General features: G+C 44.3%; 2 protein-coding genes across 3 annotated transcripts in view; one reads left to right on the forward strand and one right to left on the reverse strand.

The window, feature by feature from the left end:
• rai1 (retinoic acid induced 1) overlaps positions 1–1,338 on the forward strand; it is a gene marked incomplete at both ends in the record, with an annotated part of 8,836 nt that extends 7,498 nt beyond the window's left edge. Inside the window, one exon of the mRNA XM_084488530.1 lies at positions 1,325–1,338. Coding sequence (XP_084344656.1) covers positions 1,325–1,338 — 14 coding nt within the window. The remainder of the gene's footprint in view (positions 1–1,324) is intronic.
• A 1,495-nt stretch (positions 1,339–2,833) lies between these two features.
• srebf1 (sterol regulatory element binding transcription factor 1) lies at positions 2,834–24,208 on the reverse strand. 2 transcript variants are annotated; one of them, XM_084488651.1, is made up of 19 exons: positions 23,889–24,208; positions 20,875–21,513; positions 19,838–20,013; positions 19,340–19,480; positions 17,483–17,701; positions 17,238–17,352; positions 16,935–17,089; positions 16,248–16,452; positions 15,550–15,734; positions 14,762–15,023; positions 14,178–14,344; positions 12,783–12,951; positions 9,958–10,066; positions 9,592–9,701; positions 8,386–8,518; positions 7,899–8,064; positions 6,691–6,936; positions 5,818–5,929; positions 2,834–5,474 (listed from the first exon to the last, which is right to left on the reverse strand). In XM_084488651.1, the coding sequence occupies exons 1-19, from the start codon at positions 23,992–23,994 to the stop codon at positions 5,254–5,256; spliced, it is 3,636 nt and encodes a 1,211-aa protein (XP_084344777.1). In that variant the 5' UTR covers positions 23,995–24,208; the 3' UTR covers positions 2,834–5,253. The 2 variants fall into 2 exon arrangements, with proteins under 2 accessions (XP_084344777.1, XP_084344776.1); XM_084488650.1 differs by having other exon boundaries at positions 19,832–20,013.
• Between the last annotated feature and the right edge of the window lie 1,046 nt (positions 24,209–25,254).

Below are 25,254 nucleotides of genomic sequence, written 5' to 3' on the forward strand. Positions count from 1 at the left end.
AACATAAAATAGAGCAGTTACACCAGAGAGAGAGGGAGAGGGGAGAGAGAGAGTGCAAGAGATGGAGAGAAGAAAGCGAACAAGGTGGAGAAACTGAGAAGAAGAGAAAGGGTGATTTACTCCTGGGAAAAGAACGAGAGAGTGACGACGCCGGGGAACTTGAAAGACAGAGAAAGAGAGAGCTGCACAGAGAGACAGAGAGAGAGAGAGAACAAAGTGAGCACTCTGTGTCCAGGGAATGGAAGATGGGTAGTTCAGAGAAGAGAGAGAGAGAGACAGAGAAAGCGAGAGAGAGAGGGAGAGGGAGAGAGTGAGAGTGAGAGCGAGAGAGATAGAAAGAGAGAGAGAGAGAGAAAGACAGTGGTCAAGGAGCAAGAGACAATCTGATAGAAAATATACAAAAATAATGCTAGGCAGGGAGTGATAGCGATAATGTGTGGTGTGTGTGTGTGTGTGTGGTGTGTGTGTGTGTGTGTGTGTCTGTGATTCACGGGAGTGTATGTGGGATGATGTGTTTGTGTGTGTGTGTGTGGGGGGGGGGGTGTTAGTGCAGGAAGTGAATGTGAGCGAGCGAGAGTAAAAAGAGAGGGAGGAAGAGCAAGAGAGAAAAGGGATTGAGAGGGAGATTTGTGTGGGAGACAGAGCAACGAGAGAGAGAGAGAGAGAGAGAGAGGAAAGAGAGAGAGAGAGACCCTCCTTCTTCCCGCAGCACACCAGTTGCAATTAGTAGGCGTTCCCGCTGTGTCTTTCACAGAGGAGCCCCGTTCACTGGCCGGCTGCATCCATCGCCTCTCTGCTGCATACTGCAGCACACTTTCATGTCTGCACTCTGCACACACACACACACACACACACACACATCTTTGACCACACACTATACTAAGCAGGCACAAACGCATGCTCAGTGAAAATCGACACACATGCACACCTTGCATACATCATACAACAAGATTCACATAAATAAAAAAAGAAACACAACACACATATTAAGGTGCACGTGAATAAACACATGCATACAATGCACCAACCTGTGCATGTATGTATAAACCCAGACTCCGGAATTAATTTTATGTAAGTCAGGCTCATGTTATTTTGCCATTGTAATGCCAACAGCCAACAACACACACTGGTTCCAACACACATATATACTACTATACAGCCGTAAAGCATACAGTATAGTATATGGTAGAGAATATAGCATATATTTATGCATATGCCATGGCACAAAGAAGGATTGATCCCTTCTTGGCAGTTTTTTGTGCTTGACTATCGATCTGTGGAACTAAACCAGCTTTCCTCCTCCTGTATGTTTTTTTGTCTCCAGGATCTTTAAACTGAATCCAGCGAAATACCACCACCACTGACCACCACCCATCACACCTCCCTCACATCAGCTAAGTGTGAGCTGTGCACCAAGGCAGAAAATATCAAACTAAACTAAAACACAAGGCATCCTGCCAATGTGCCCCCCACCCTCTATATACATGACCAGCGGGCTAGACAAGTGTGAAAGACTGAAAGGTGTTTCAGCCAATAAGGCTAGGGCCAGGGCCAACTGCTGGATAGTGCAGGAGCTTGTAGAAGTAAAAACAACACGAGAGAAAGGATCCTCTGAGCTGGGGAGATTCTCTTTCTCTATCTCTCCCTCTCCTTGCTAACTGGAAGGGGAAGTTTGGGGGAAAAATGTTTATCCGGATGGCTGGAAGGCATGAGTGGTGGCAGCTGCACCGCTCAACAGAAGGAAGAGAGAGAGAGAAGCGATGCTTCAGAGACGAAGGACCCCGGCGCCAAGGGCCGAGTGGACGGAGCTCAGACGAATCCACAGCGAAGTGTGTGTGGTGTGCATGGGTTAGTTCAGCCTGCGGATGAGGTCACTATCGTATTCAGACACCTGGCAGACACTGATTGGATAGCTGCATCCCCCCCCCTGCGACTACCTTGTCAGAGGGGCCAAGAGGCACGTGGGTGTGAGGGAGAATCCTAGAATTGTCATTCTATGGATGCGTCGCTGCACACGTTTGGGAGTGCATTTTGTTCACGAGGCTGACAAAAGTGAGCTTCCCCAATTTGGACGGCGGCCAACCACTGGATGTATTCCATCTTCATACATGTTGAACAAAAAAAACGAACGACAAAAAAAATACTAAATACTAATAAAAAAATGTAATTGTATACGATTACGTGCTTTACAGGTTCTAAATATTCTGATATCGAGGAGTAAGGAAGAAGGAGGGGGAGAAAAAGGACAGTATTTTAATATAATGCTCTTATGTTCGGAGATGTATTTTGATGTGCATTCAATGACTATACAAAGTCACTTCATTTTCATTGGTATATACCGGACATTGTGTTATTCAGAAATATGATATTATACAATATTATACAAAAATATGACGATATGGGAAAAAAAATAAGAATATGAGTATCATTGTCCCATTTCGCTGTGAATGCGTGTGTACAGTAGATATGTGCTATCGCTACCTGAATGTGAGCAGGGTCCAACCGGAAATCAGGTCATTTAGTCTCATGTCAAACGCATAGTTAAACAGTCATCGTTGTAATGACGTCATCGAATGATTCAACATATTGTGATAGCAGAGAAAGAGTTTACACACACACACGTCAGATTTTTTGCATTATGTCTTGTTTGTCAAATGTAGCCCCGGTCATTCACCATGCTACATTTCATCGGTTCCCTATGTCTAGGGTAACAGTGGATAGTCATCTCAACTGGAGACATATTTAAGTGTTAGCGCATTGAGAGAAAAAAAAATGTTCAACACCAAACTCTTTTACAAAGCTCATTATTTAATGGTGTATATAAGTATTTGATTCGGTTTAAATGTAAGATGTGATGTACTGATATAATTGTGTATAGTATTTCCTAGAGATGTTTATTTTCTATAAAATGGAATATGTTATTGCTTATAAAAATGTTATTAAAAGAATCCATTAACAAAAAAAGGAGGACCTTTTTTGGGAATGTCACTTAGATTGGAGCATGCTGTTTTTATTGATTTCCTTTACATGTCTGTTGATTTGGAATCACGAGCATCACTTTGTTGGAAATGTTTTTTGTAACGCCAATGTGAAATATACCAGCACCTTTCAATGCTGCCAAGACCCCCTGTCTGCTCTTTGTCTTTACTGAATGTCACTCCTAGAAAAATAAATAAAAAACTACAGCGGCCACACCAAGGGAACCAGAATAATACACCGGGTGAAGCCAACACGTTAAGAGGAGTCACACCACCAGAGAACAAAAACAAAATATTTACTAAAGGGCACGTTCTCCCAGAATACCCATGAGAAAACCCCTCTACTCAGATTTTTATCCCAAGAAACTTTCATTTTTTTGAGGAGATGTCAATAAAGAGGCTATTTTTTTTTTCTTTGCCAAAAGGTATATAAAAAGAAAACAATATAGCATACATACAGGCTGGCTCTTATTGGTCAAAACTGTGTCTTAAGAAACTGGGATGTCTGCCTTAAGAGTTCAGTGGCTGACCTTGTCATTAGGCAAGACGGTGGCCCTCAGCTCAGCTGCAAGCTGAGGGCCACCGTACCCTGCAACTTGATATAATACTTTGATATAGTTACATTCAACTATCAAAAAAGAAAAGAAAAAGTATTGTATTAGCTGATGATTCAACTCCATAATAGAAAACAGACTAAAAACATTTGTTAAAAAACATTTATGTACATTTAACATGGAGAACAAAGAAAGACAGAGAAAGAGAAGACTGGAAGAATGAATAAAATGAGTTGGTCCAACAGGTAGTAGATCACCCTTCCCATCTAAAATGAAGAATCTTCCAGTCTCGCAGATTAATGACATAGTAATAATAAAATTACCAGTTGATGGACAACAAAACAGGATTCTAAAAATGCTATTTTACAGTCGTCTACAATCAAATGTAGTTCATTTGAAACCAGGACACGAGTGAACAAGAACAATCTCATACTGCATTATGCAAGGAAATGCCAAAGGGGGAGTCGTATGATAAGACAATAGGTCTTTGGAAAACCGCAAATATTTCAAAACTGTTTAGATGATGTTTGCAGGATGCTGTGATTGGATACTGCCAATGCTTTATATCATAGTAGCACACTCCCTGTGCCATAGTGCAAATAGTCAACTGACAGATATTTTGTATTGCCCGGACAACAAAAACCTGTTACAAAATAACAGAGGGTGGGGGAAAAAAAACAAAACATTAACTTATCTGTTAAAAATACTGATAGATTAAAAGTCGTACAGATAAATACTTCTCCAATAGGTTTAAAAATAAACAACACACACACACACACACACACACACACACACACACACACACACACACACACACACACACACACACACACACACACACACACACACACACACACACACACACACACACACACAAAAGGGCAACAGAAAAACTAACCAACAGAAAAACTAACCAAATAACCTCATAAAGCAACATTAAAAATCGATAAGTCTTTGAAAATCCGCCTTGCCAGGCTAGTGCAGATAAATGGACTACATCTATACAACCTCCAAAGTTGTACAAAGTCTGGATTTTGGTCGGGCCATGAGCAAACACAAAAAAATGCATTCCTGCATTCAGAACAACGAGGAATTTCACAACAAGCAAACCATCATCAAGTGATGTGCCCATTCAAGGGTTGCATCTTCTTCCAAATACTCGAGTTAATAAGATGAGAAAAAAACAAAACGACAATAATAGACAAGTCCTGTCCCAAAAGGATGCGATGGCACCTCCCTGTGGCCAAGTAGTGTAAGTACAACAACACCACTCCCTGGGGAATTCACCCCAACCAAATTCAACAGTGTGAACTACATTCCGGCAATCACATTGAATTAGGTAAATAAAATAACAAAAATGAATAGGGGCTGATTTACTACCAAAGACTTTTTTTGGCAGTAAAAAAAGGGCCGATCTGAACTGATAGGATGAACCAGGATAGGAGATATGAGGTGGGATGGGGGGATACTTCTATGGGGCTCAACACGCTCCACGAACAAAATGCCGGCATGTGTGTGTACACGGGTGTGTGTTTGCAACCGTCCATCACGGTTGATGTACAGTCTTGGACAATCGTCCAAGACTCATTTTGTATGTGTTGATAAAAAAAAAATTATATACAGTGTGTGTGTGTGTGTGCATGTGCTGCTGCGTATCCATGCACCTTGGTCTCTTCCCTCCCCTCTCTCGCCCACCCACAGAGTCCTGGACCCCTCCTGCTCTAGCTGGAGGTGACAGTGGTGCCGCTGCCCAGCTTGATGATCATCTGCTGGCAGTCGTGCAGGGTGCGCTTGTCCCCCAGCATCTCCAAGGTGCGGGCCGCGTCCGCCAGCATGCCCACACGCTGGCCCGGCGCAGACAGGAAGGAGGGCGGCAGGTAGCGACAGGCCAGCACTGCTGCCTCCGCCTGCTCGCGCTGGCCGGGCTGTGCCTCACACTCCTCTGTAGGGGTGGGGGGGCGAGAGAAAGACTAAATGTTAGCGGTGCAGCAGGTAGTGACAGACTCAGACATTTCACGGTTAGTTTATAAAAGCCGAAACAGGAGATATTAGGGTAAATAGACCAAAAATAAAATGCGTGCTTTGATAAACAAATTATTTTTAAAAAGGAGAGGAAATAAGAAGACAGGTATAAACAAATAAGATGAATGTGGCATCCAGTAAAAATCAACAAAAAAATAAAGAGCAACCAAACCAAAAGAAACCAAAACAATAGGATAAAGATGTCTATTCGAATGCTGCAGCACCAACCCCCTGCCCCCTCGTACACACAGACACACACACACCTGTCTTGGCTCCAGAGGTGGTCCTCCGTCTTAGAGAGCGGTCCAGGAGCTGGTGAGTACGGGTGGGGCTTGCACCTGCCATCAACCTGGCTGTCGCCTCGTGGAGGAACAACTGGGGGGGTAGAAGAGAGCGCGAGGGAGACAGAGAGCAAGAGTGAGAGAGCGAGAGAGAACGCAAGGGTAATAAAATCAAGGGAGTCAGACAGAAAGAGATGGAGAGAATAACATAATAGAGAGAAAGGCAGAGATAACAGACGGAAAACAAAAAGGGAGAAGAGACACAAAAAGAAAAAGAGATAGGCAGACAGATGAAAAAAGAGAGATATAGGGAGAGAGGAAGAGAGAGTAGAAACAGCAGGGGATGCAGGATGAGAGAAGCAATGGGAGCAAGAGAGAGAGAGGGGAAGAGAGAGAGAGAGAGAGAGTTCAAGGATGACTCACAGGATGTTCACAGGGCTGGGGGAGCCAGGGTAAGAAAGACATCATTAGCACCCTTCAGCTAACACTAAGCGCCCCCTTCACATGTGGACACTTCCGCCATCACATGTCGCCACCGCTAATGGGAAGGTGAGCAAGACGGTAACCAGAGCTTCGCCAGAACCACAGAACAATCAAAATGTCCAAACCCTAGAGCACCTCCACTCTACATCAAGCCAATGTAATTGTAAATATCGTGAATTCAAAATCTAGTCATCGGGATCCCACTCACGCACACACACACACACACACACACACACACCATGACCTGAGCAGTAATACATTCACGGATGCATGTTGACACACACAATTCTCCTCTTTGTGATGACATGATTGACAACAACGTGACGGTACCAACACATCAACACAACATAATCCTGCCCTTCTGTGACCTACCCGTCTCATGGCGGGCCTGAAGCTGTGGGCCAGCTTGCGCAGGGAGCTGAGGTCCTGCTGGAAGCCGTGGAGTTCTGGGGGCGACGCCTGGTGGACGGCACCGGTGGGGGGCGGGGAGGCAGTGGCCATGGGCGTGGTGGTTGTGTTGTTGCCGGTGACGACAACAGACCCGTTGATGCCCTGCTGCAGGTGCCACACGTTGGTGCGGATGACCAGAAGGAGGTCGCACAGCAGCAGCTGCACTACCTGGAGAGGACAGCAGGTTTAAGGTAAGGCGACCAAAGGCAACAGCTTTAAAAAAAAGTGAGCAAAAAAAGTAATGAACCAATAGCATTGAAAATGCTATTGGGTGAACCGCAGGGTAACAATTCGGCACTATTCTATACTGGCAAAAGTTTCAACAAAACCGACAGAAAATACAGCTCAGGAAGCAAAGGATGTTTTTCAACTCCCCCATGTCATTACCGCAGGTCAGCTGGCACAGAGCCTTCGGTAACCATAAAAGGAATTCATAAAAGGAAATAGAAACAAAGTCTTTGCAGTCCTACATGGATGGGGGAGTCTGAAAGTGGAACAGCCAGGCAGGCAGGACTAACTAGAGCATAAGAGCAATAGACTAGACTACTGTCTTTCAGTCAATGGAACGGTGTGGAAGCAGCCCTGCATAAACTCCTCCCATCGTCTCCCAAAGAATACGTTGGGCCACGTTGTCTTCCCACACACTCGGGGTACTTTAACGTTGTTTGATGACCATTGCCAAGCAACGTTTAGGTGTTGAGGTTGCGAGTGGCCTGGTTCTGTGTTGCACTGCAGACACATTGCACTCGGCGGTAACACATGCAATGCAACTACAATGCACCACAGCCCCGTCCGTGCAAACACACAAACGTAAAAAAAGGGTTAGGGTTATCATACAAAGGTGACCTATTTTTTATGCTCATGAATGACTTGTTGTCTGCAATGGGTATGGTAATGTCCAACAGTTTGTTGCAACTTGCACACATCACTCGCGTTTGCATTTGATTTAATGGATAAGCCGGCTTGTGTATGAGCATTCATCTTTTATTTTCGTGTTTTAGTGTCACTGTAATGCAGAAATCTGTCAACAGAATTCCCCCTACAGGAATAATCCAAACAGACCTATTGGCTTTTACCGACACGCGCAGCTGCCGCATATGCTAGTGTGTGTGTGTGTGTGTGGTACGTACCTTGTCGAGGCTGGAGCTGTGGCAGTGGGGTCCCAGGTTAAGGCTGTCCCGTAGCAGGGTGCTGGCCTTGTCGGCGTGGCTCAGACTCAGCAGACAGTTCTCTGGCCTTGACAGCAGCGCACGCACCGCCCTGAACGTGTTCAGAGATGCCTTGGGCAACAGACTCCTGATCGGGGGGCAAGATCGGGGGGCAAGAGCACACACAAGGGGGGGGGGAAGAGAAAAAGAGAGAAAGAAATAAAGAAAGAAAGAGAGAGAGAGGTTTGAGTGGTGACATCAAAATCTGTGTCTGTGTGCGAGTCTCAGCGTCAGCTCCATCTGTGCTATTGCATGGACACACAAAAACACATGTTTTTATGTTTTGTGTTTGAGTGCCTGTGTAAGTCTATCAATTTAACAAGAATTTATGACCACTGCTATTTCGTCGTGGCAGTTTTCAGCCTGGTTTTCAGTAGCCCTTCCACATGTTCGGGGTCCTCCTACTTACTCCGCGGTCTGGAGACTGCGGGGCAGGTGCTCCACAGCTGGATACAGCCGCTCTGCTGCCGCATCGTCACCTTGGAGCCAGTTGATGATCACCACGGCAACCGAGGACCACCACTTGGAGTGTGGATCACAGCCTGGAGGGAGAGGAGGAGGAAGCCAGGGGGCAATAAGTCATCAGTCTCACACTTGTGTCTGTCTGTCTGTCTGTCTGTCTGTCTGGCTGTCTGTGTGTGTGTCATGCACTCCAAATCATCAATCATTGTCACAAAATGCTACGGGAACACAGCCATTTTGAGGACTCCTGAACATGAGCGGGTACCTCCATTTGACTAGTCTCTCTCGCTCTCGCTATACCAAATTGACAGCACTGAAGATGGATGTCAGCAATCTGCTGGACTCTTCCTCAACTCCTCCCTCTCCCCTAACAGAGCTAGGCCGGAGGACCAGCCCTAATGGGACAAGGTAGAATGGCGGGGTGATACAGGGCAACTGTCGTCCCAGCTGTGATCAAGTTACTCAATCATCTTAGGAAACTGACCTTACTTCACCTCGCCCCTCCTTGATATTCTGTGATCACATCTAGGAAGCCAGCTGACTCATGTAGGGGGAAGGGGCAGGGCATCGGGAGGTTGGTGATGCAAGAAAATAAGCCCCAGCCCACACAATCATTTCGGGAAAATAAGACTGCTGCTACATATTAAAAAAAGGGACTGAGAGTAGCAAAGAGGTCACTATGTCACAGGGCAGGGCAGATTTTGAGATGGCTGGTAATGGCTTATCACACTCACACCTTTAAACCACTGCAGTTGACCAAGCTAGCTTCAGCTTTTAGCTCACATTACTATTACCCATCAGATTTGAAAATAAAAAAAGCTCAAAATCTAAGTTCACGGTTGTCCTCTGGAATTAGAAGAAACCTGCAGAAATATGCTTGTTTCCAAACGCAAATTTTGGAGTGCTTAATTACCAAACAAAACTATCTTCCTAAACCAAAGTTAAAACAAAAGTAACCCTAAAAAGGAGTGCCCACAGGACAGTGCCAGTACTTTGAAGGTGTTGATGACATCTAGAAGCTAACTCAACTAATGATGAGGGAGTCAACAGATGTGGGTACGTTGCAGAGTCAGTGATCTCTTAAGTCTTGAGGGAGAAGCCTACATCTAGTGTCCCCCCCCCCCCCCCCCCCTCCACACCCCTGAGTACTTACCGGTGACAGTGGCCATGTTGGAGCCAATGGCGAAGGACTGGGTGGTGGCACCTGCTGCATCTGAGGCACTGGTCAACAGCTGAAGATACTCCAATGCATCAGCATATTCCCTAAAAAAACACACACACACTATTGTAATACATTACATTTTATATTATAATGTATGGGTGCCATTATAAACAGGGAATAGGACTGTGTGCTAGGAGAGCTAGTGTGTGTGTGTGTGTGTGTGTGTGTGTGTGTGTGTGTGTGTGTGTGTGTGTGTGTGTGTGTGTGTGTGTGTGTGTGTGTGTGTGTGTGTGTGTGTGTGTGTGTGTGTGTGTGTGTGTGTGTGTGTGTGTGTGTGTGTGTGTGTGTGTGTCCTACCCCTCTCCCTGGATCTGGTTTTTCTCCCCATGGGGCTGGGCCACGCAGTACAGAGCTTTCTCCAGCAGATGCTCCCGAAAGGCCTGGGTTACCTGCGCCAGGGGGTCCACTGTATCCACAGTTCACAGTTAGAACAGAAAGAGATTATAATTCCAAAGAGATAAATTGAGATCATACTATGGTGAATTAGTTATATTACCATGATGTACCTTCGTAAAATATTTTAATTTTCAGTAATTTAATTTATTCTCATTTGTAATAGATTTTTATGTTTTGGCTCACATTTCTTATACAGTTACATTGTCAGTGGTTAAAGGTTTAAGAAAATTTCACTTTATGAGGTTTTCTAACATTAATATGAGTTCCCCTAGCCTGCCTGTTACCCCAATGGCTAGAAATGGTGATAGGTGTAAAGCAAGCCCTGGAACTTTGACTTTGACTCCCTGAAGTCCAGACTGAACCACAACATGGAGGAGAAAGGGATTGTCTCCCGCCGGGGCACCGGCGGTGGAGTCCAGGAGTCCGCAAACGGCAACAATCCCTTTCTCCTCCATGCTGTTCAGTCTGGACTTCAGATTGATGTGGAAGAGGAAGTACCAGAGACGTCGGAGAACCCAACACAGTCGTTTAAGATTCATAATATCATCCGGAGGCATACACAGTTTTTGGCTGTGATATTATATATTATAATATATAGATATCTATATATTATATTATATTATATTAGTTAGAGCTCCAGGACTCTCGCCAGAGCTTCCGCAGTGTTCTAGAATATCGTACAGAACACGGCCAAAAGCTGTGTGCGCCTCCGGATGATATAATGAATCCGAGCCATTGCGATACATCCAATGTAAACACTAGTGCATGGTGGTCGCAAGCTGCTCAGGGCCACACCCCCACCCTCCACTTTGACAACAAACCCACATGTGTGCAAAGATCAATCATTGGACAAAAAGGTTTGGGGCGGGGTAAACCATTAAATTAAAAAAAAAAAAGGGGGGGGAAAGCGCCGGTGAAAGTAAACACTCATGGATATCCAGCATGATATACACTGATCTGCGGACCGGTCGAACTCCTTCTCCCTCATCCTGATGCGGAATGGGTTAAATGCATCAGCATTTTTATGTGTGTTTTCCAGCATACGTTTCATGTGGGCGTCTGTCCAAATATCCACGAGCCACGACTCATTTTCACCCGACGGTCCGACAATGTGCTGTTAATATTGGAGTTACCACTAATCAAACAATAATTCCCATAATGCGCGCGGCTGAGCGTGGGCCTGTTACGTCCAAAGAGGTGTATGCTTTTTAGAACCGGATTGGACCGAGGTGCGTTCGCTTTCACATCTCAAGCAAACTGCACCAGGGTTTGTTTGAAAGCAAACCGAGACCACCTCTTCAAGGAGGTCTCGGCCGGCTGATTTGGTGCGCACCAAAGTGAGGTGGTTCGTGGTTGCATTCACACCAACGCAAATGTACCGAACCAAGGTACCAAACTCGTTTAGTGCGCACTAAACACTGTTGGTGTGTAAGCAAGAGAGTGAATAAACTCGTGAAACAGAGAAGTATCATCATGTAATCCATTGATTTCAACAATGTAACTGTATTCTAAATTCCAACTACTTAAATTGTAACTGTAACGGATTACAGTTACTTATAATTTGTATTCTGAATACATAACGCCGGTACATGTATTCCGTCACTCCCCAACACTGAAAGCTACAGACACAGAACTGGCACGTTTGTGGAAAGCTCATTGTGGGACTGGCTCATAGTGGCTGTAATTCTGCACCAAGGCTGAATTTGGGGAAAGAGACTTCAGATGCAGTATTAGGGGACCACTAAGACCTATATAAAAGCATCGAAAAAGTAGCATGTCATGGGATCTTTAATATATTCACATTTGTAACAAATTTACATTGTTATGCCGCTTTTCCACCGCCAGTACCAGCTCGACTCGACTCGCCTTTTTTGCATTTCCATTGGCAAAAAAAGTACCTGGTACCTAGTACCGGGTACTTTTTTTTAGTACTACCTCCGTCGAGGTTCCAAGCGAGCGGAGTAGGTACTTTTGTGTGACGTAAACAGGCTGCTGGCAACTGATTGGCCAGCGGCTGTAAATGGGAATAATCACTCAAAGTTAAGTTGTGTCCGGCTTGAGTTGTGAACCTGCTCCCGAGGGGGACACTGATCAGCGTTTTGCCGTGTGTGTCGCTCCTTTCCTGGGGCTAGAGTTAGGCTGCACGTGGTTGTGTGTGTCCGGCGTGGTTGTGTGTGTCCGGCGTGGCTGGAGTCCACGGACCGGCTCCGGAGGATCAGCGTTTCGCTGTTTCGTTTTAGTGTCGTTCCTTTCCTAGGGCTCGAGTTTCGCCTCCATCAACGTTACCGTATGACAACAATAGACGCGCAGTCATTGCGCTTTTTATTTTATTTTATTTTCCATCATAACCTTTCCCGGGAATCAGGAAATAGTCTTGATCAGATTCAGATTTCCCGGGAATCGCGTCTCCCGTGATTAAAACCTAATGACGACCCGCCCACATTGAAGAGGTACTTTTTAGATGGAAACGCGCCTGGAACCGAGTCAAGTCGAGGCGAGTTGAGTCGAGTCGAGCTGATACTGTCGGTGGAAAAGCGGCATTAGTAATTTCATTTATTCAAGTCTGAATAAATGCAATACTGACAATATTTTCACTGAACATCCATTAATGCATGCATTTCCACCTCAATTAACCAGCTAGTTTTATACCCAAAGTATATCTCTCGGTCGTGTGTGTATGTGCATGTGTGTGTCAATGTGTGTGTGCCCATCACATGCCCACTGACCGGTGTTGCCGGCCTGGCTGTAGATGCTCTCCTTGGGGGTGCTGCGCACGGCCCAGTCCCCATCCACAAAGAAGCGGTGTCCCAGTGGATGACAGAGCCACTGCATGGCGGGGGGCACGCTGCCACTGGCCGACAGACACGCCTGCCGTGCACTGCTCAGGAACACACGCTAAGGATGGAGGACGACAGGAATGTGGATGATCAGAGTTGTTCATGTTTCACTTCATGTCATTTTAGGATATTTATCTGTAGAACATAAAAAGAGTGTTGAATGCCAAAGTATCAAGAGTGTAAAATATCAGTAACTACGGCTGGGTATCGCCACTGATTTCTCGAAGCGATTTGATTCAGATTCACAAGGTTGAGATGCGAATCAATTTCCGATTTGATTCAATATCGATTTGTTTAGGGATAATTCAGTTGCAATACCAATTTTACTTGGATATGAAATTGATTCTCATAGAACTAATGGTGTAAATTGTACAAGGAACCATCTAACCTGTATAATGACTGTTTTGTATCTGTACAGACGTCAAGTAAGTAGTTTAACAAGGAATGTAATGAAAGGACATGACAAAATCTGAACACATCTGAGCAGCACCCTGGGACAGAGAGAGAACCTTGAATAGGTTAATAACAAATCCCATATGTGAACCATGCATTGGTAACTTCAGTGTATAAACTACCTAATATTGTTAACAGGCAGCCTGTGTAAATAAATAGATGAGAGCCGCTTGTGAGCATAAATGTTGTGTGTGTGCAAAACTTTACTTGTTGTGGATGTACCAGACATTGGAGAACCCAACGCCATCATTTATGGGTTCATAATATCATCCAGCGGCGCACACAGCTTTTGGCCGTGATATTATATATTATATTATATAGATATTATAGAGCTCTACGATTCCGCAAATGGCAACAATCACTTTCTCCTCCATGTTGCGGTTCAATCTAGACTTTATGGATTGAACGCTGATGGGCTGTCACAACAAAGCAGTAGTAGAACAGTAGAATTACGCAGAATCCGTCGTCCGCGCCGCACCATTAATCAATTTGGGTTTTTGCATTGACTTTGTATGTATTCCCACCGCCCCTTCGTTTTTTGGTGTTAACGCACTTCTGATTAAAAGATTGATGATGGCATTTTATGAATTGATATCGGAACATTCAAATGAAAATTTATTTTTATCAGAAAATCAGAGAAAATCGATTATTTGAACCCAGCCATATCAGTAAACCTTCCCTTTGCCAATTCAGAAGTAAAGCAACACCGTTTAGAATGACCTGAGAATTTAGAATGATGTGTCACCGTGCTACACACATGGTAAATCCATGTTAAGCCAGATGTGCAAGTGTTGGACTGTGAGCGGACCCGGGGCCTAGGAGGGGACCTACCGAGGTGAAGTGGAGGAACCGGGGCAAGGAGGCTTTGACCCTCAGGGCTGCAGAGACATAGACCTCAGCCAGGGTCACCACGGGCAGGCAGGACCCGGCGCATTCCGCCAGGTTCACCGCACTCAGGGCCTTGTGGACGGCTGACAGGTGACTGCCGTTCAGCTTGCCTGCACACACAGATAGACACACACACACACAAACACACACACCATTTAAAAACACTAGTCCACAGACAATTTCAGCAGTTTATGATCTGGTCCACATGAGATTGAAATAACTATCAATCTAAAGTTTTATCTAAAAGGAGGACTGCCTTCTGCCTATGACTCCAAAACGGTCATTACGGTTACATCGTCATCAGCCATGCACAACATTATGAGGTCATCTACAATACAATGAACCAAATTGGCTAATTACAGGCCGACATCAACAATCAATGAAAGGATGGATTGGAGGCATTGGTATTCCAACCACAGCACTATGAAACAACGTCGGCCTTAGTCTAGCCATGTGCTCCCCACCACCAAGACCAAGGCAGAGATCAGGGAGGGGAAACGGTTTTCTCCATGGCAAGGCGAGCATACCAGTCATATGCAGCTGGTGGAGGCGGTGGTATACCAGCGCGGCGTCCCGGCTGCTCTTGCGTGCGTCCTCCTGCAGGGGGCGGTCGGAGCGCAGGCCCCCAGCCTTGGCAGCCAACCACCGGCCCACCCAGATGCGCTGGAGGCAGAGGCGGAGCAGGGCCCACAGGGACGCACAGGCTAGGTCAAGCTGGGAGGTGGGCAGGGGGCGGCCCAGTGCCTTCAGGCAGGTCCACAGGTTCTGACTGGCCTGGGCGAAGTCGCCCTGGAGATGGAAGGAGAGAAAGAGACCAGAGGATTACAGAGAGGAATATCAGGTTATGAAGCTGGTGTTTATTCATATTAAATTTTTGAACCACTGCCTGAAGTCTACCCTTGAACCCAGAGTTCAAGGGTAGATTTCAAAGGGGGCAAATGATACAGAATAGGAAACCAAGGGATTGAACTTGTAATGTCATGATGACTGTCAGGCAGTAGGCCTACTTTGATGTTTTCATGTGTAACTGACAAATCCATTAAATCCATTAAAATGGATCAATTATCAAGATTATATATATATATATATATATATATATATATATAATCTTGATAATTGATCCATTTTAATGGATTTAATGGATTTGTCAGTTATCAGTTACAGTCAATTCCACCATTTCCAAGTGACCAAAGCATTCTTCAAATGTTTATAAAATCGGCCAATTTATCAATGACTGGCTAGCTTTTACTACAGCTTGAATGTAACCATTTACCCTCCATTTACACTAAAATACATTTTAAGAAATGAGCCTCACCCGAGCCAGGTCCAGATCGGCTTGCTTGCGGTGTCTCCAGAACAGGACGGAGGAGCCAGAGTGGGGTCTGGTGACGGGCTCACCATACACCAGCAGTCTGACCAGGACAACCGCCACTAGAACACCGTTTAACAACCACACCAGCAGCGTTGGCAACATCCAGTCCATCACACCCCAAGAGGCCGCTAGGGAGCAAAACAAACATTGCAACTTTAATAAAGTCATGTGCCATCAACTGGTTCTCCTTATTGTCACACACACACACACACACACACACACACACACACACACACACACACACACACACACACACACACACACACACACACACACACACACACACACACACACACACACACACACACACGTTAAAATTGGATTGACTTGGATTGAAAGACATTTAGTCAACGTTGTCTTTAAATAGTTAAATCTTCTTGTCCGGAAAATTATGTTTGTTTAACAGCGGGACATTCAATAGGCCACTGGGAGTGCTAAACAAGTAATACCACAGCATTGCTTTGCATCTAGAATGTGTTTTTTTTGTGGGGTTGGGGGATGGATTTTAGTTTACCCTTTCTTCCCACTTAATTAATAGTATCCACTCTATCAGTGGTTGCCATGTAAAATGTTGTTAGGTCTGAACATTAATGCAGCACTACAACCTCTCTCTGGTTTCTTCCTAGGTGTCGGTAGCCTACCTGTCAGCCCAAGCATGTTCCTCCCTGTGCTGTGGGGCAAGCCACCCCCGTTGTCCCCGACACCAGCTCCGGTCGAGCCACAGAGCAACGCTGCCAGGGGGTTGAGAGAGAGGAAGAGGAAGGTGAAGGCGCACAGAGCCATGCGCGAGCGGTCCAGCATGCCCCCGACCCCCGCAGAAGAGGCATCCAGTGCACCGTTGAGTGGCTGAAGAGAGAGAGGAGAGAGGTAGATATGGTTACGACAGACCAGGGGTGCAATCTATGTTTTTCTAATTACTCATTGACAAATTAATTAATTGTGATTTAAATCGATTGTTTAGTATACCATAGACAAGGTCATGTTTTAAATAAAATGTGTATAATGAAGGTATTTCAAAATGAGAGAGATGGTAACAATTCTGAAGCCTTGAGTAGAACACGTTTGGCATCTTTATTTAGTGAATGAGTAAAAATATAAAAAATGTTATGATAATAAAAGTGTATCTATTTATTTGTTACCAACTAGTTGTTTCAGTACTAGAACAATGGGGTAGCGTGGTCGCTATAAAATCAAAACTGTCATGAGACCCTCTATAACAAATTGATGATGATATACACAAATCGTGAGTCAACTAAGCCCCACAACTGATGAGACAACACTGCACCCTTTTACGTTCAGAGACCTTTGTTGTGTAAAGGGTGATGTACCTTGGTGTCCTCCCCCATAGGGCTGTCAGGTTCAGAATCGCTGCTACAATGGGAGAAGGAGGTGGGAGACCCCACGTCTGAGGCTGGAGGGGTGGGCAGTTCGCTCTTCACCTCTGGGCCGTCCACTTCCATTGCAACAATGTCTTTAAGAGACTCTGAAGGAATGGAGAAATGATTTAAAAGAACTGTTTTGTTTGATTAACACCAGTTGAATGATTTGTAAAAGAAGATATATCAATAAGGATAATTTGCAGCCATCACAAAAAGGTGAAGAAATTACAAGGAAGTAAGGTTTAGACTCACTGTTTTTCTGGGCAGCCATTTTGAGAGAAATGTTTTCCTGTTTGAGCTTCTGGTTAGTTGACTGTATGTAGCGGATATAATCTATCGCTTTTTTGAGTACAGCAGACTTGTTGAGCTGCATTGGAATGGGTAAAAAGTACACAAATCAGTCAGAAAGAGTTCAAACTGTCAAAGTGGTTCCCCACGGTGTACAACACCAGAAACATCCAATGTCTGTCTGATCGAGTCAAGTCAAACAACCGTACCTTGGCCTCAGTTCCGGCCACCAGGTCCTTCAGCTCCAGGATCTTGTCATTGATGGAGGAGCGGTAGCGCTTCTCGATGGCATTGTGCGCCGTGCGCTTCTCCCCCTTGTGCGGCAGGCCCATGGGCTTGCTGTTGATGGTGATGCGGTTTATGGGCAGCTTCTCGCCGTCCATCATGATGGGCATCGTAGTCAGAATGGTTCCCCCACTCATCAGGGCCTGCCGGGGGAAAGAAACAGTGGGGCCATAGGAGATGGGGAAAGTACAATAAGTTTCAGGTCAGCCTTTCTGTCTCATATGATCAAAAAAAAAAAAAAAAAAAAATCATAGTTAAATCGAATATTCTTAATGCAACAGGAATGACTGCTGTTACGGGCTGCTTCTAATTTAGGATTCAATGCGTATTACATTGGGAAAAAACACAACATTTTAGACTAAAGGCACCGTAATAAACTAGGCACAAAAAGTAAGGGCATTTGTGTTTGGTCGATTTTTTTGTTGTTGTAACAATGCTTCTTGGCAATAAATCTTATACCGTTGGAAAGCCTGAAGCCTCCCCTTTTAAATGGTACCACAAGTGTAAGAAACATGCATTTGTGGGATGAGCAGCAGAGCTGAGTATGTAGGTTGAGCTGAGTATGTAGGTTGCGCCGAAGAAAAATGTGCCAAATCTTCAAATCTGCCATCTGCCCTTCACCGCAAGGCCTGTTTGCACTAGTGTCGGCAACACGTGCAGTGCACTGGAACCTGAACATGTGGAGGAACGTTTTGTTCAATGATGAGTTGAGATTCTCCTACAGCTTTTGTTTCGTAGGGTCAATGAGTGGAGAAGATGCGGAGAACAGAATGCTGATTGCTGCACCGATAGAGTAACATCTTTTGGTGGAGGCGGTGAGGGTGATGGTGTGGGGCGGCATCTACCTCACTGGAAAAACAAGGCTTGTCATCATTGGAGGCAATCTCAATGCAGAGAGATAGCGAGATGAGATTCTGCAACCAGTGGCAATCCCATATCTCCACAGTCTGGGACCGAAACTCTATCCTCCAACAACGCTCGCCCCCACAGAGTGGGATTTATCAGAGACTACCGCCAGAATTTGGGAGTGGAGAGGATGGAATGGCCTGCCTACAGTCCTGACCTCAACCCCATTGAACAGTTGTGGGATCAGCTTGGGCGTGCTGTTCGTGCCAGAGTGACCAACACAACCAGGTTGCCTGACTTGCGACAAATGCTCGTTGAAGAATGGGATGCCATCCCACAGCAGCGTGTGACCAGGCTGGTGACCAGCATGAGGAGGAGGTGCCAGGCTGCTGTGGCTGTTTATGGTTATTCCACACACTACTGAGGCTCCCATTTCTTAAATTAATAAATTGTTAAATTGCCAATGTCTTTTTTCTTCAAACTTCAATCCACCAAACATTGGCAGGCAGACAAGATTTGGCACATTTTTCTTGGATACAACCTACATACTCAGCTCTGCTGCTCATCCTACAAATGCATGTTCCTTACACATGTGGTACCATTTAAAAGGGGAAGCTTCAGGCTTTCCAACGGTATACGATTTATAGCCAAAAAGCATTGTTACAACAACCAAATAATCTACCAAACACAAATTTCCTTGCTTTTTGTGCCTAGTTTATATGCAGGCTAAATTGTTCCCATTGCATGTCTATGTGATTATTATTATTATACTCCTATTGCTGTTGGAGCCCAAAACAGGAACCAAGCTTGATCCCCTGTATCTCATTTAGTTTTTGATCAAAGTGTCTGCTTGGTTGAATGGAACACACAGGGACTCAACTAGATGAGCAGGCCAGCACTGTACGGTGCGGTGTGGTATGATGTGCTGGTCTGACCTGGAGCGAGGTGCTCTGCACAGTGGCGGAAGTGGTGCCCAGGGAGGTGGGTGAGGACACGGTGGTGACGATGCAGGGGTCATGCTTCAGTGTGGTCAGCAGCAGAGACTCTGCCTTGATGAACTGGGGCTGCAACAGCACCTGGGGTCAGGATCATGCATATCAATTCACCATTTAGTCCTTGAGCAGATGCTTGTATTTTAATTATGTCGTCAATAAGCATGTAGGGGGAGGGATTATGCCTCACAAGCAATGGCAGTGACCATAACAGGAAATCTAAGGCTACGTCCATATTTTTTGCAGTCTTTGCTGTAAAATGATGTTGTACTTGGGCAAAACATTGGGCAAATATACTTAACCATCATGTAAAAATACTGAAATATTCTGTATATTGTTGTGCCAATATCAATCCATAGTGACATTTATGGTGCAATAGTGCAAAACAGTTTAAGCTGTTCCCCAAAAAATACACACACAAACACAAAGACTCACACTCACAGGGACCTGCTGTACATGGGGTGCAATGGCCTGGACCGTGGTGCTCCCCGAGGTGCTCAGGAGAGAGGAGGTGGTGGTCAGCCCGTGGATGGATGTCTGGATGGTCATAGGTTGGACCGTGGCATTTGAGGATGACGGGGTCTGCACCGACTGGCTGACCCCCGCCTGAGTCACCGCTGAATAAGAATAAGAACCATAATGTGCAATAAGAAAATGCGTAGGAACAAGCCATAACAATAAGCAGCATTTATTAATTTATAAGTAAGAAGTACAATTATATGGACATGACCTGCGTTCTAGCCATTTTTCCCAGAATTACAACAAAAAAGAAGAGTGAATAATACTTTATACAAGGGGCATTTTTAAAGCATTTTTTTCTATATTTGGATGACAAATTATTAGTAGTCCTCTTAAGTAGCTGGACCATTCCAATATGAATGCCATATATTCCCACAGCATGGTAATAATGGTAAAAGCATGGGTCATATACAGACAACAGTGTTTACTTGGTCAGCTATTCATCTCATATCAGTGCTAAGTTTGTAGTCAATCTGCAGGCAAGGCTAGTTAATGTGTAACACTAACCTTCAAAACCGACGTGGTTGAACTCACTGTTCATAAATGCAAGTTCTAGCATTCCACCAGAGTAGTGACGTATATGTATTTATGGTCACTAATAATAAGGCCAATGTTTTTAAGCATGTGGGTCGATTACATATTTGGACATCTCTGTGGCCCTAAGGCCTTATCTGGCTATCTGGGATAAAGAGTCTAGACCAGATTAGAACTAAGCCAGGCCTTTGAGGTCATACTTGTGTTGACTTAGATGGTGTTTGAGGTTGCAGGTTACAGTTGCAACTTGTGTGTTTTAGCTAAACATTAAAAAAAAATCCCATTACAAATACATTATAATGAAACATGTAAAGGGCCTTTTAATACATGATTAAAAAATAAGAAAGGAATGTAGCTCCACATTGAATATCCCAGATACCAAAAGAAAGAACATTTTATTTGACATGTGGGAAAAAAAGCCTTACTTATATAGCCGTTCTGGTTGCTGTAGGAGATTCGGGCCTGAGGGGACAGAGCCTGGGCCTGTATTTGAGGCTGCACCTGGGACGGGGACTGCTTCTGCTGGGATGTTGGAGAATTAAACGGGGCTTGGGGCGTTAAGCTCAACGATGGGCTCTGTTTCGGAGTGCCAATCGGCAAAGAAAGCGACACCGCCACAGGACTTAAAATGGGTTGGGGCTGCTCCACTTTGGGCTGCATGTGCCCCTGAGCCTGCTGCGGGGAGGTGGGCAGCGACGGCTGCTGCTGCTGCTGCTGCCTGTGGCTGGAGCTGGAGCTGGTCACCTGGGCTAGCGGAGACTGCTGGAAGGTGTGGGGCTGGAAGGCCTTGTCGGGACTGGAGGTGCTACGGGTGATGGGAGGCCCCAGCAGGGCGTCCAGGTGTGGGCTGCTGCTCAGGATGGAGGACGACGTAGAAGACGAGGAGGAGGAGGGAGAGCAGGAGAGCGGGAGGGTGGCGGTGGTAGTGGTCGGAGGAGGTGGTGCTAGAGCCACAGACGGGGTGAGGAGAGGGAGGTCCTGTATGTCGGGAGGACCAGAGTAGGGAGGGGTGTCGAACAACCCAGGGAACTCCATGTCCTGGTTGTTGATAAGCTGCAGCATGTCTAAGGGAAGAGATACAACACAACATGTCTTTGATTCACCCAGTAAGGAAAATGTACAGCACATTATCACATTATTAGAGACACCATCAAACTACCTAATCTATTAATGTGTTAATGTAAACATTTTTAAGAAACTGATGGGGCACTCACCTCAGACAATGACCACAAGAAAATAGCCATAATGCCATAATCATTGGCCAAAGGTCCATAACTTTATCACAAGCTGGATTCTTATATGGCAACTGGCTGAGACACTGGCCGTTTCTGAAATGGCATACTACATACTGCTCGTATACTGATCGTGACGTAAAAGTAGTAAGTAGTATGCAGTACGCGAAAAATGTTTTTTTGCAGTATGCGACAGTTACCCGGATGATGTACTAATCGGTCAAAAAATTCTAGTATACATCCAGAGCTCACTACGTCGGATACTGTATCCCATAATGCAACGCGGCACCGCTGAACATTTAAAATAATGGCGGACAATGCGAGCGGCGAATACAAATACAAATACATACATGTATAAATGTATAATTAGTTGTAATTAGTTGTTTATTTTGATGTGATAAGCTTTCGTATGTTTTTGTAATCGTGTGTTTTTCATTGTTAACAGAACAAATGGCTCAACCGTTTATATTTATAACCGAATTTCTTGGTCATGTGACTGTGTAGTACACTGCATGATACTTGTCATACTTGCATACTATACTGCATACTAGGGCGGGGAGTAGTATGTAGTGCACAGTATATACTGTGTCAGTATGCAGTATGTAGTATGTAGTATAGCATTTCAGAAACAGCCACTGATTTGCCATTGAAACAGGCCATTGAAAAGTTGAAGTTGAACTGAATAGTGTAATAGTTGATGCACGTTTATTGATATTCTTTGTAAAATGGGTATTAAAAGGGGGAGAGGGGGTCTGTCAGTGTCAATATGATATACAATACAATAAAATAAACAAAGAAATATAAAATAACTTGCGTTGGATGATGCAGTTTAAATTTGAACGCAATTTATTCTAACATTGGTTATCATGATTATTGTGAAATAAATCACCCAGCTCTAAATTTAGTACAACTGGATTATTACTACGCATTATATTCATGGTAAAAGTGTGTATGCACCAAGGTTTTGCAAAGGCCTGCATAGTGACATTTAAAATGAAACTGATCTCGAAAAAGTGTACATACAGTAAAACCTACTTACAAATGCTTTATGGAATACATTTTAGATTTTACCTCACTGTAAAATGTGTGGCCATTAGAAATCACCAAACCACTAGTCTGCACAGCATCTTTATTTCTGTAGTTTTTGACTCAATTACAACCAAAATAATGACTGTATTCCTCTAGAAATAAGAGATGGACGGCATTTAAAGAGAATATGTATAATAAGAACGGCGTCGTGCATAGACAAACACGGCAACCTGGATTTGGAAACCAATATTTTGTATGAGGTGATCGCGTCTAGCCAATCACAGCACGCCTTGGAGACTCACTATGCGGGCCAGCCCCCAAGACAGGGAAGAGAGCGAGCGCTTGTCTGTTGCGGGTTACTATCGAGCACGTAGACGCGGGTTACTCTCGGTCACATTACGGGAGGAGAAAGTCTGACAGGTGCTGCAAGCATGATGGGATGGGTTGCGTGCGTGTGTATTTTTGCGTGCATGTATACACGGACGCAAATATTACTTATTACAATATTACACGTATTACAATGTTAATAATCAATCACGCTAAGCAACTGCATGCATACAATTCAAATACCGTTGTTAATTATAGCCTTTAACTATAAAACAGCAACACCACTTTATTTATTCAAGTTTTGAAATTTGAGTAAGTTCAATTATATGCAAAAACTTCCAGGGATTTTGATAGTAATCCCATTCATAAAGCCCCTATGTATAAAGCACTGGTTATGTCGGTCAACTGGGGTGGTGTGAACCGGATAAGGAGGAATGAACCAGGGTAACCTCTTTCTCTGGCGATACTTGGGGGCGGGTTCACAATGCAGACACCGCCATATAGCCCCTTGCTCGCTAGCATTGGCTAACAGCCATACCAGGAGCATGAAAATGCCATATAATGCTAATGTTACCAAAGCGACATACGCAACAAGCGGTACTAATGTATTTAACAGCAGCTGAATCAAAGTGTTGGCGCTAAATAGCTAGCCTTAGCTTAATTGGGATGAGCACAGACAGCTCGAAAAAGTTACCCCATGGAAAAGAAAGCAACAGTCCAAATGCTGAACTGTTAATTTATTTTTTTGACCATGTAAACAAACGAACTCGTACACTTGGGGATACGAAGAGCAAGACAATAAGAGCTAGTGGTGTACACAATATAGCCAGCCGTAAGTGACATATTCTTACCATCGATGTCATTTAGAAGGGCAGTGTCGATGTCGCTTGGGTCGTTTAGCGACAGCGTTGCATCCAAGTTATCCAGTGAAGGATCTTCAAAAGCCAAACTATTCATTTTTAAAACCTCGATGTATTCCAAGTACACGTGAAATAAACACTAGCTACATAAACACAAACCACAGCATTTCAAACTCCAACAGTCGCTGCAAGGGTGCCACGAACAAAGTGGACTTAAAACAGGCGAAAAGGAAACTCCAACTTTTTTATTGATCTTTATAGTAACTCATGTCCACCATGAATCGGAACTTGACAAGCCCAACTTAACAGTGTGGTTATTGAGAAACTAACGTGCGTATGAGGCTAGCCACCTGACACACATTGAGTGGCAGTCCCTCTGGCCAATCACTCCCCTCCGCCTTTTTTGTGTTGACGTTGGTAAACCTTGGGATTTTTTTGTTTCAATGCAGTTACCCAAGGTGAAGACAATATAGTATTTCGTAATAGTTCCTAGAAATCTTTATATATATATATGTTTATTATTATTATTTTTAAGATTATTTATGTTGCCAACCCATTTGTAGAAATGTATTACAGAATTTACCAAACTTCAATAATTATCCAATATTAAGTTACAATTAAATGATGGAATTATTATTCTACTTTTACATGCATCTTGTTTATTGCGGATTCGACTCAAACAGCCAATCAAAAACAGATAGGGGTGGGTTATTTGTCAGTTAAGTTTGCTTGACTCTACGTTTTAGCTCCTCCTGTAGAACCAGAGAAATCAACCAATCGCCAGCAGTGAAACCGAGTGGGGTGATCAGACGTCACATCTCTCGCTTCAGCCATTACATCATGTATTTCCCCCAGTCCACGAGCGCCAAACAAAACGCAGTGGTGGTCAAAGAAATAGGTATGCTTGGTAAGATGAAGAAGGACAAAGGTAAAGTCCATAAACTATGGCAGACCATTTCAATTAAATCCTAAGAACTAGACCGTTAGGCTACAAAGACTATATCATGCATTGCATCAATATATTTTGCCAACTGCTTTCCAAAAAAGCGAATTCAATATTTATTTTGTAATATTGCATCATATAAATGATATCGACATAACACACACGGCCTCGTAAATATGCCTACAGTGTTTCGGAATGTAGGCCTGAACCTGGATAGATACAACACATCCCTGAAAGAAAGGTGTCTTTTTTATGTAGACCTAACGTTACTTTTTTGGGAACGTTGCTTACTACCCCACTTGCAACCTGCCAGTTGAAGTCAATTACATCAAACATCCAACAGAATAAAGTTACTTCTTTAGCAAACTGCATGATAGATGGACGATGAAGTAAAACTGGAATATTCGCATTCTC

Source organism: Micromesistius poutassou (assembly GCF_964030765.1).
Source record: "Micromesistius poutassou genome assembly, chromosome: 1".
NCBI classification, from domain to species: domain Eukaryota; kingdom Metazoa; phylum Chordata; class Actinopteri; order Gadiformes; family Gadidae; genus Micromesistius; species Micromesistius poutassou.

Coding starts and splice junctions, on each gene's coding strand:
- srebf1 (XM_084488650.1), bottom strand. CDS start 23,994: ATGAATAGTTTGGCTTTTGAAGATCCTTCACTGGATAACTTGGATGCA. Junction 17,353..17,482: donor TGGCCGGAACTGAGGCCAAG/GTACGGTTGTTT, acceptor ATTCCAATGCAG/CTCAACAAGTCTGCTGTACT. Junction 15,024..15,549: donor CCGATCTGGACCTGGCTCGG/GTGAGGCTCATT, acceptor TTCCATCTCCAG/GGCGACTTCGCCCAGGCCAG.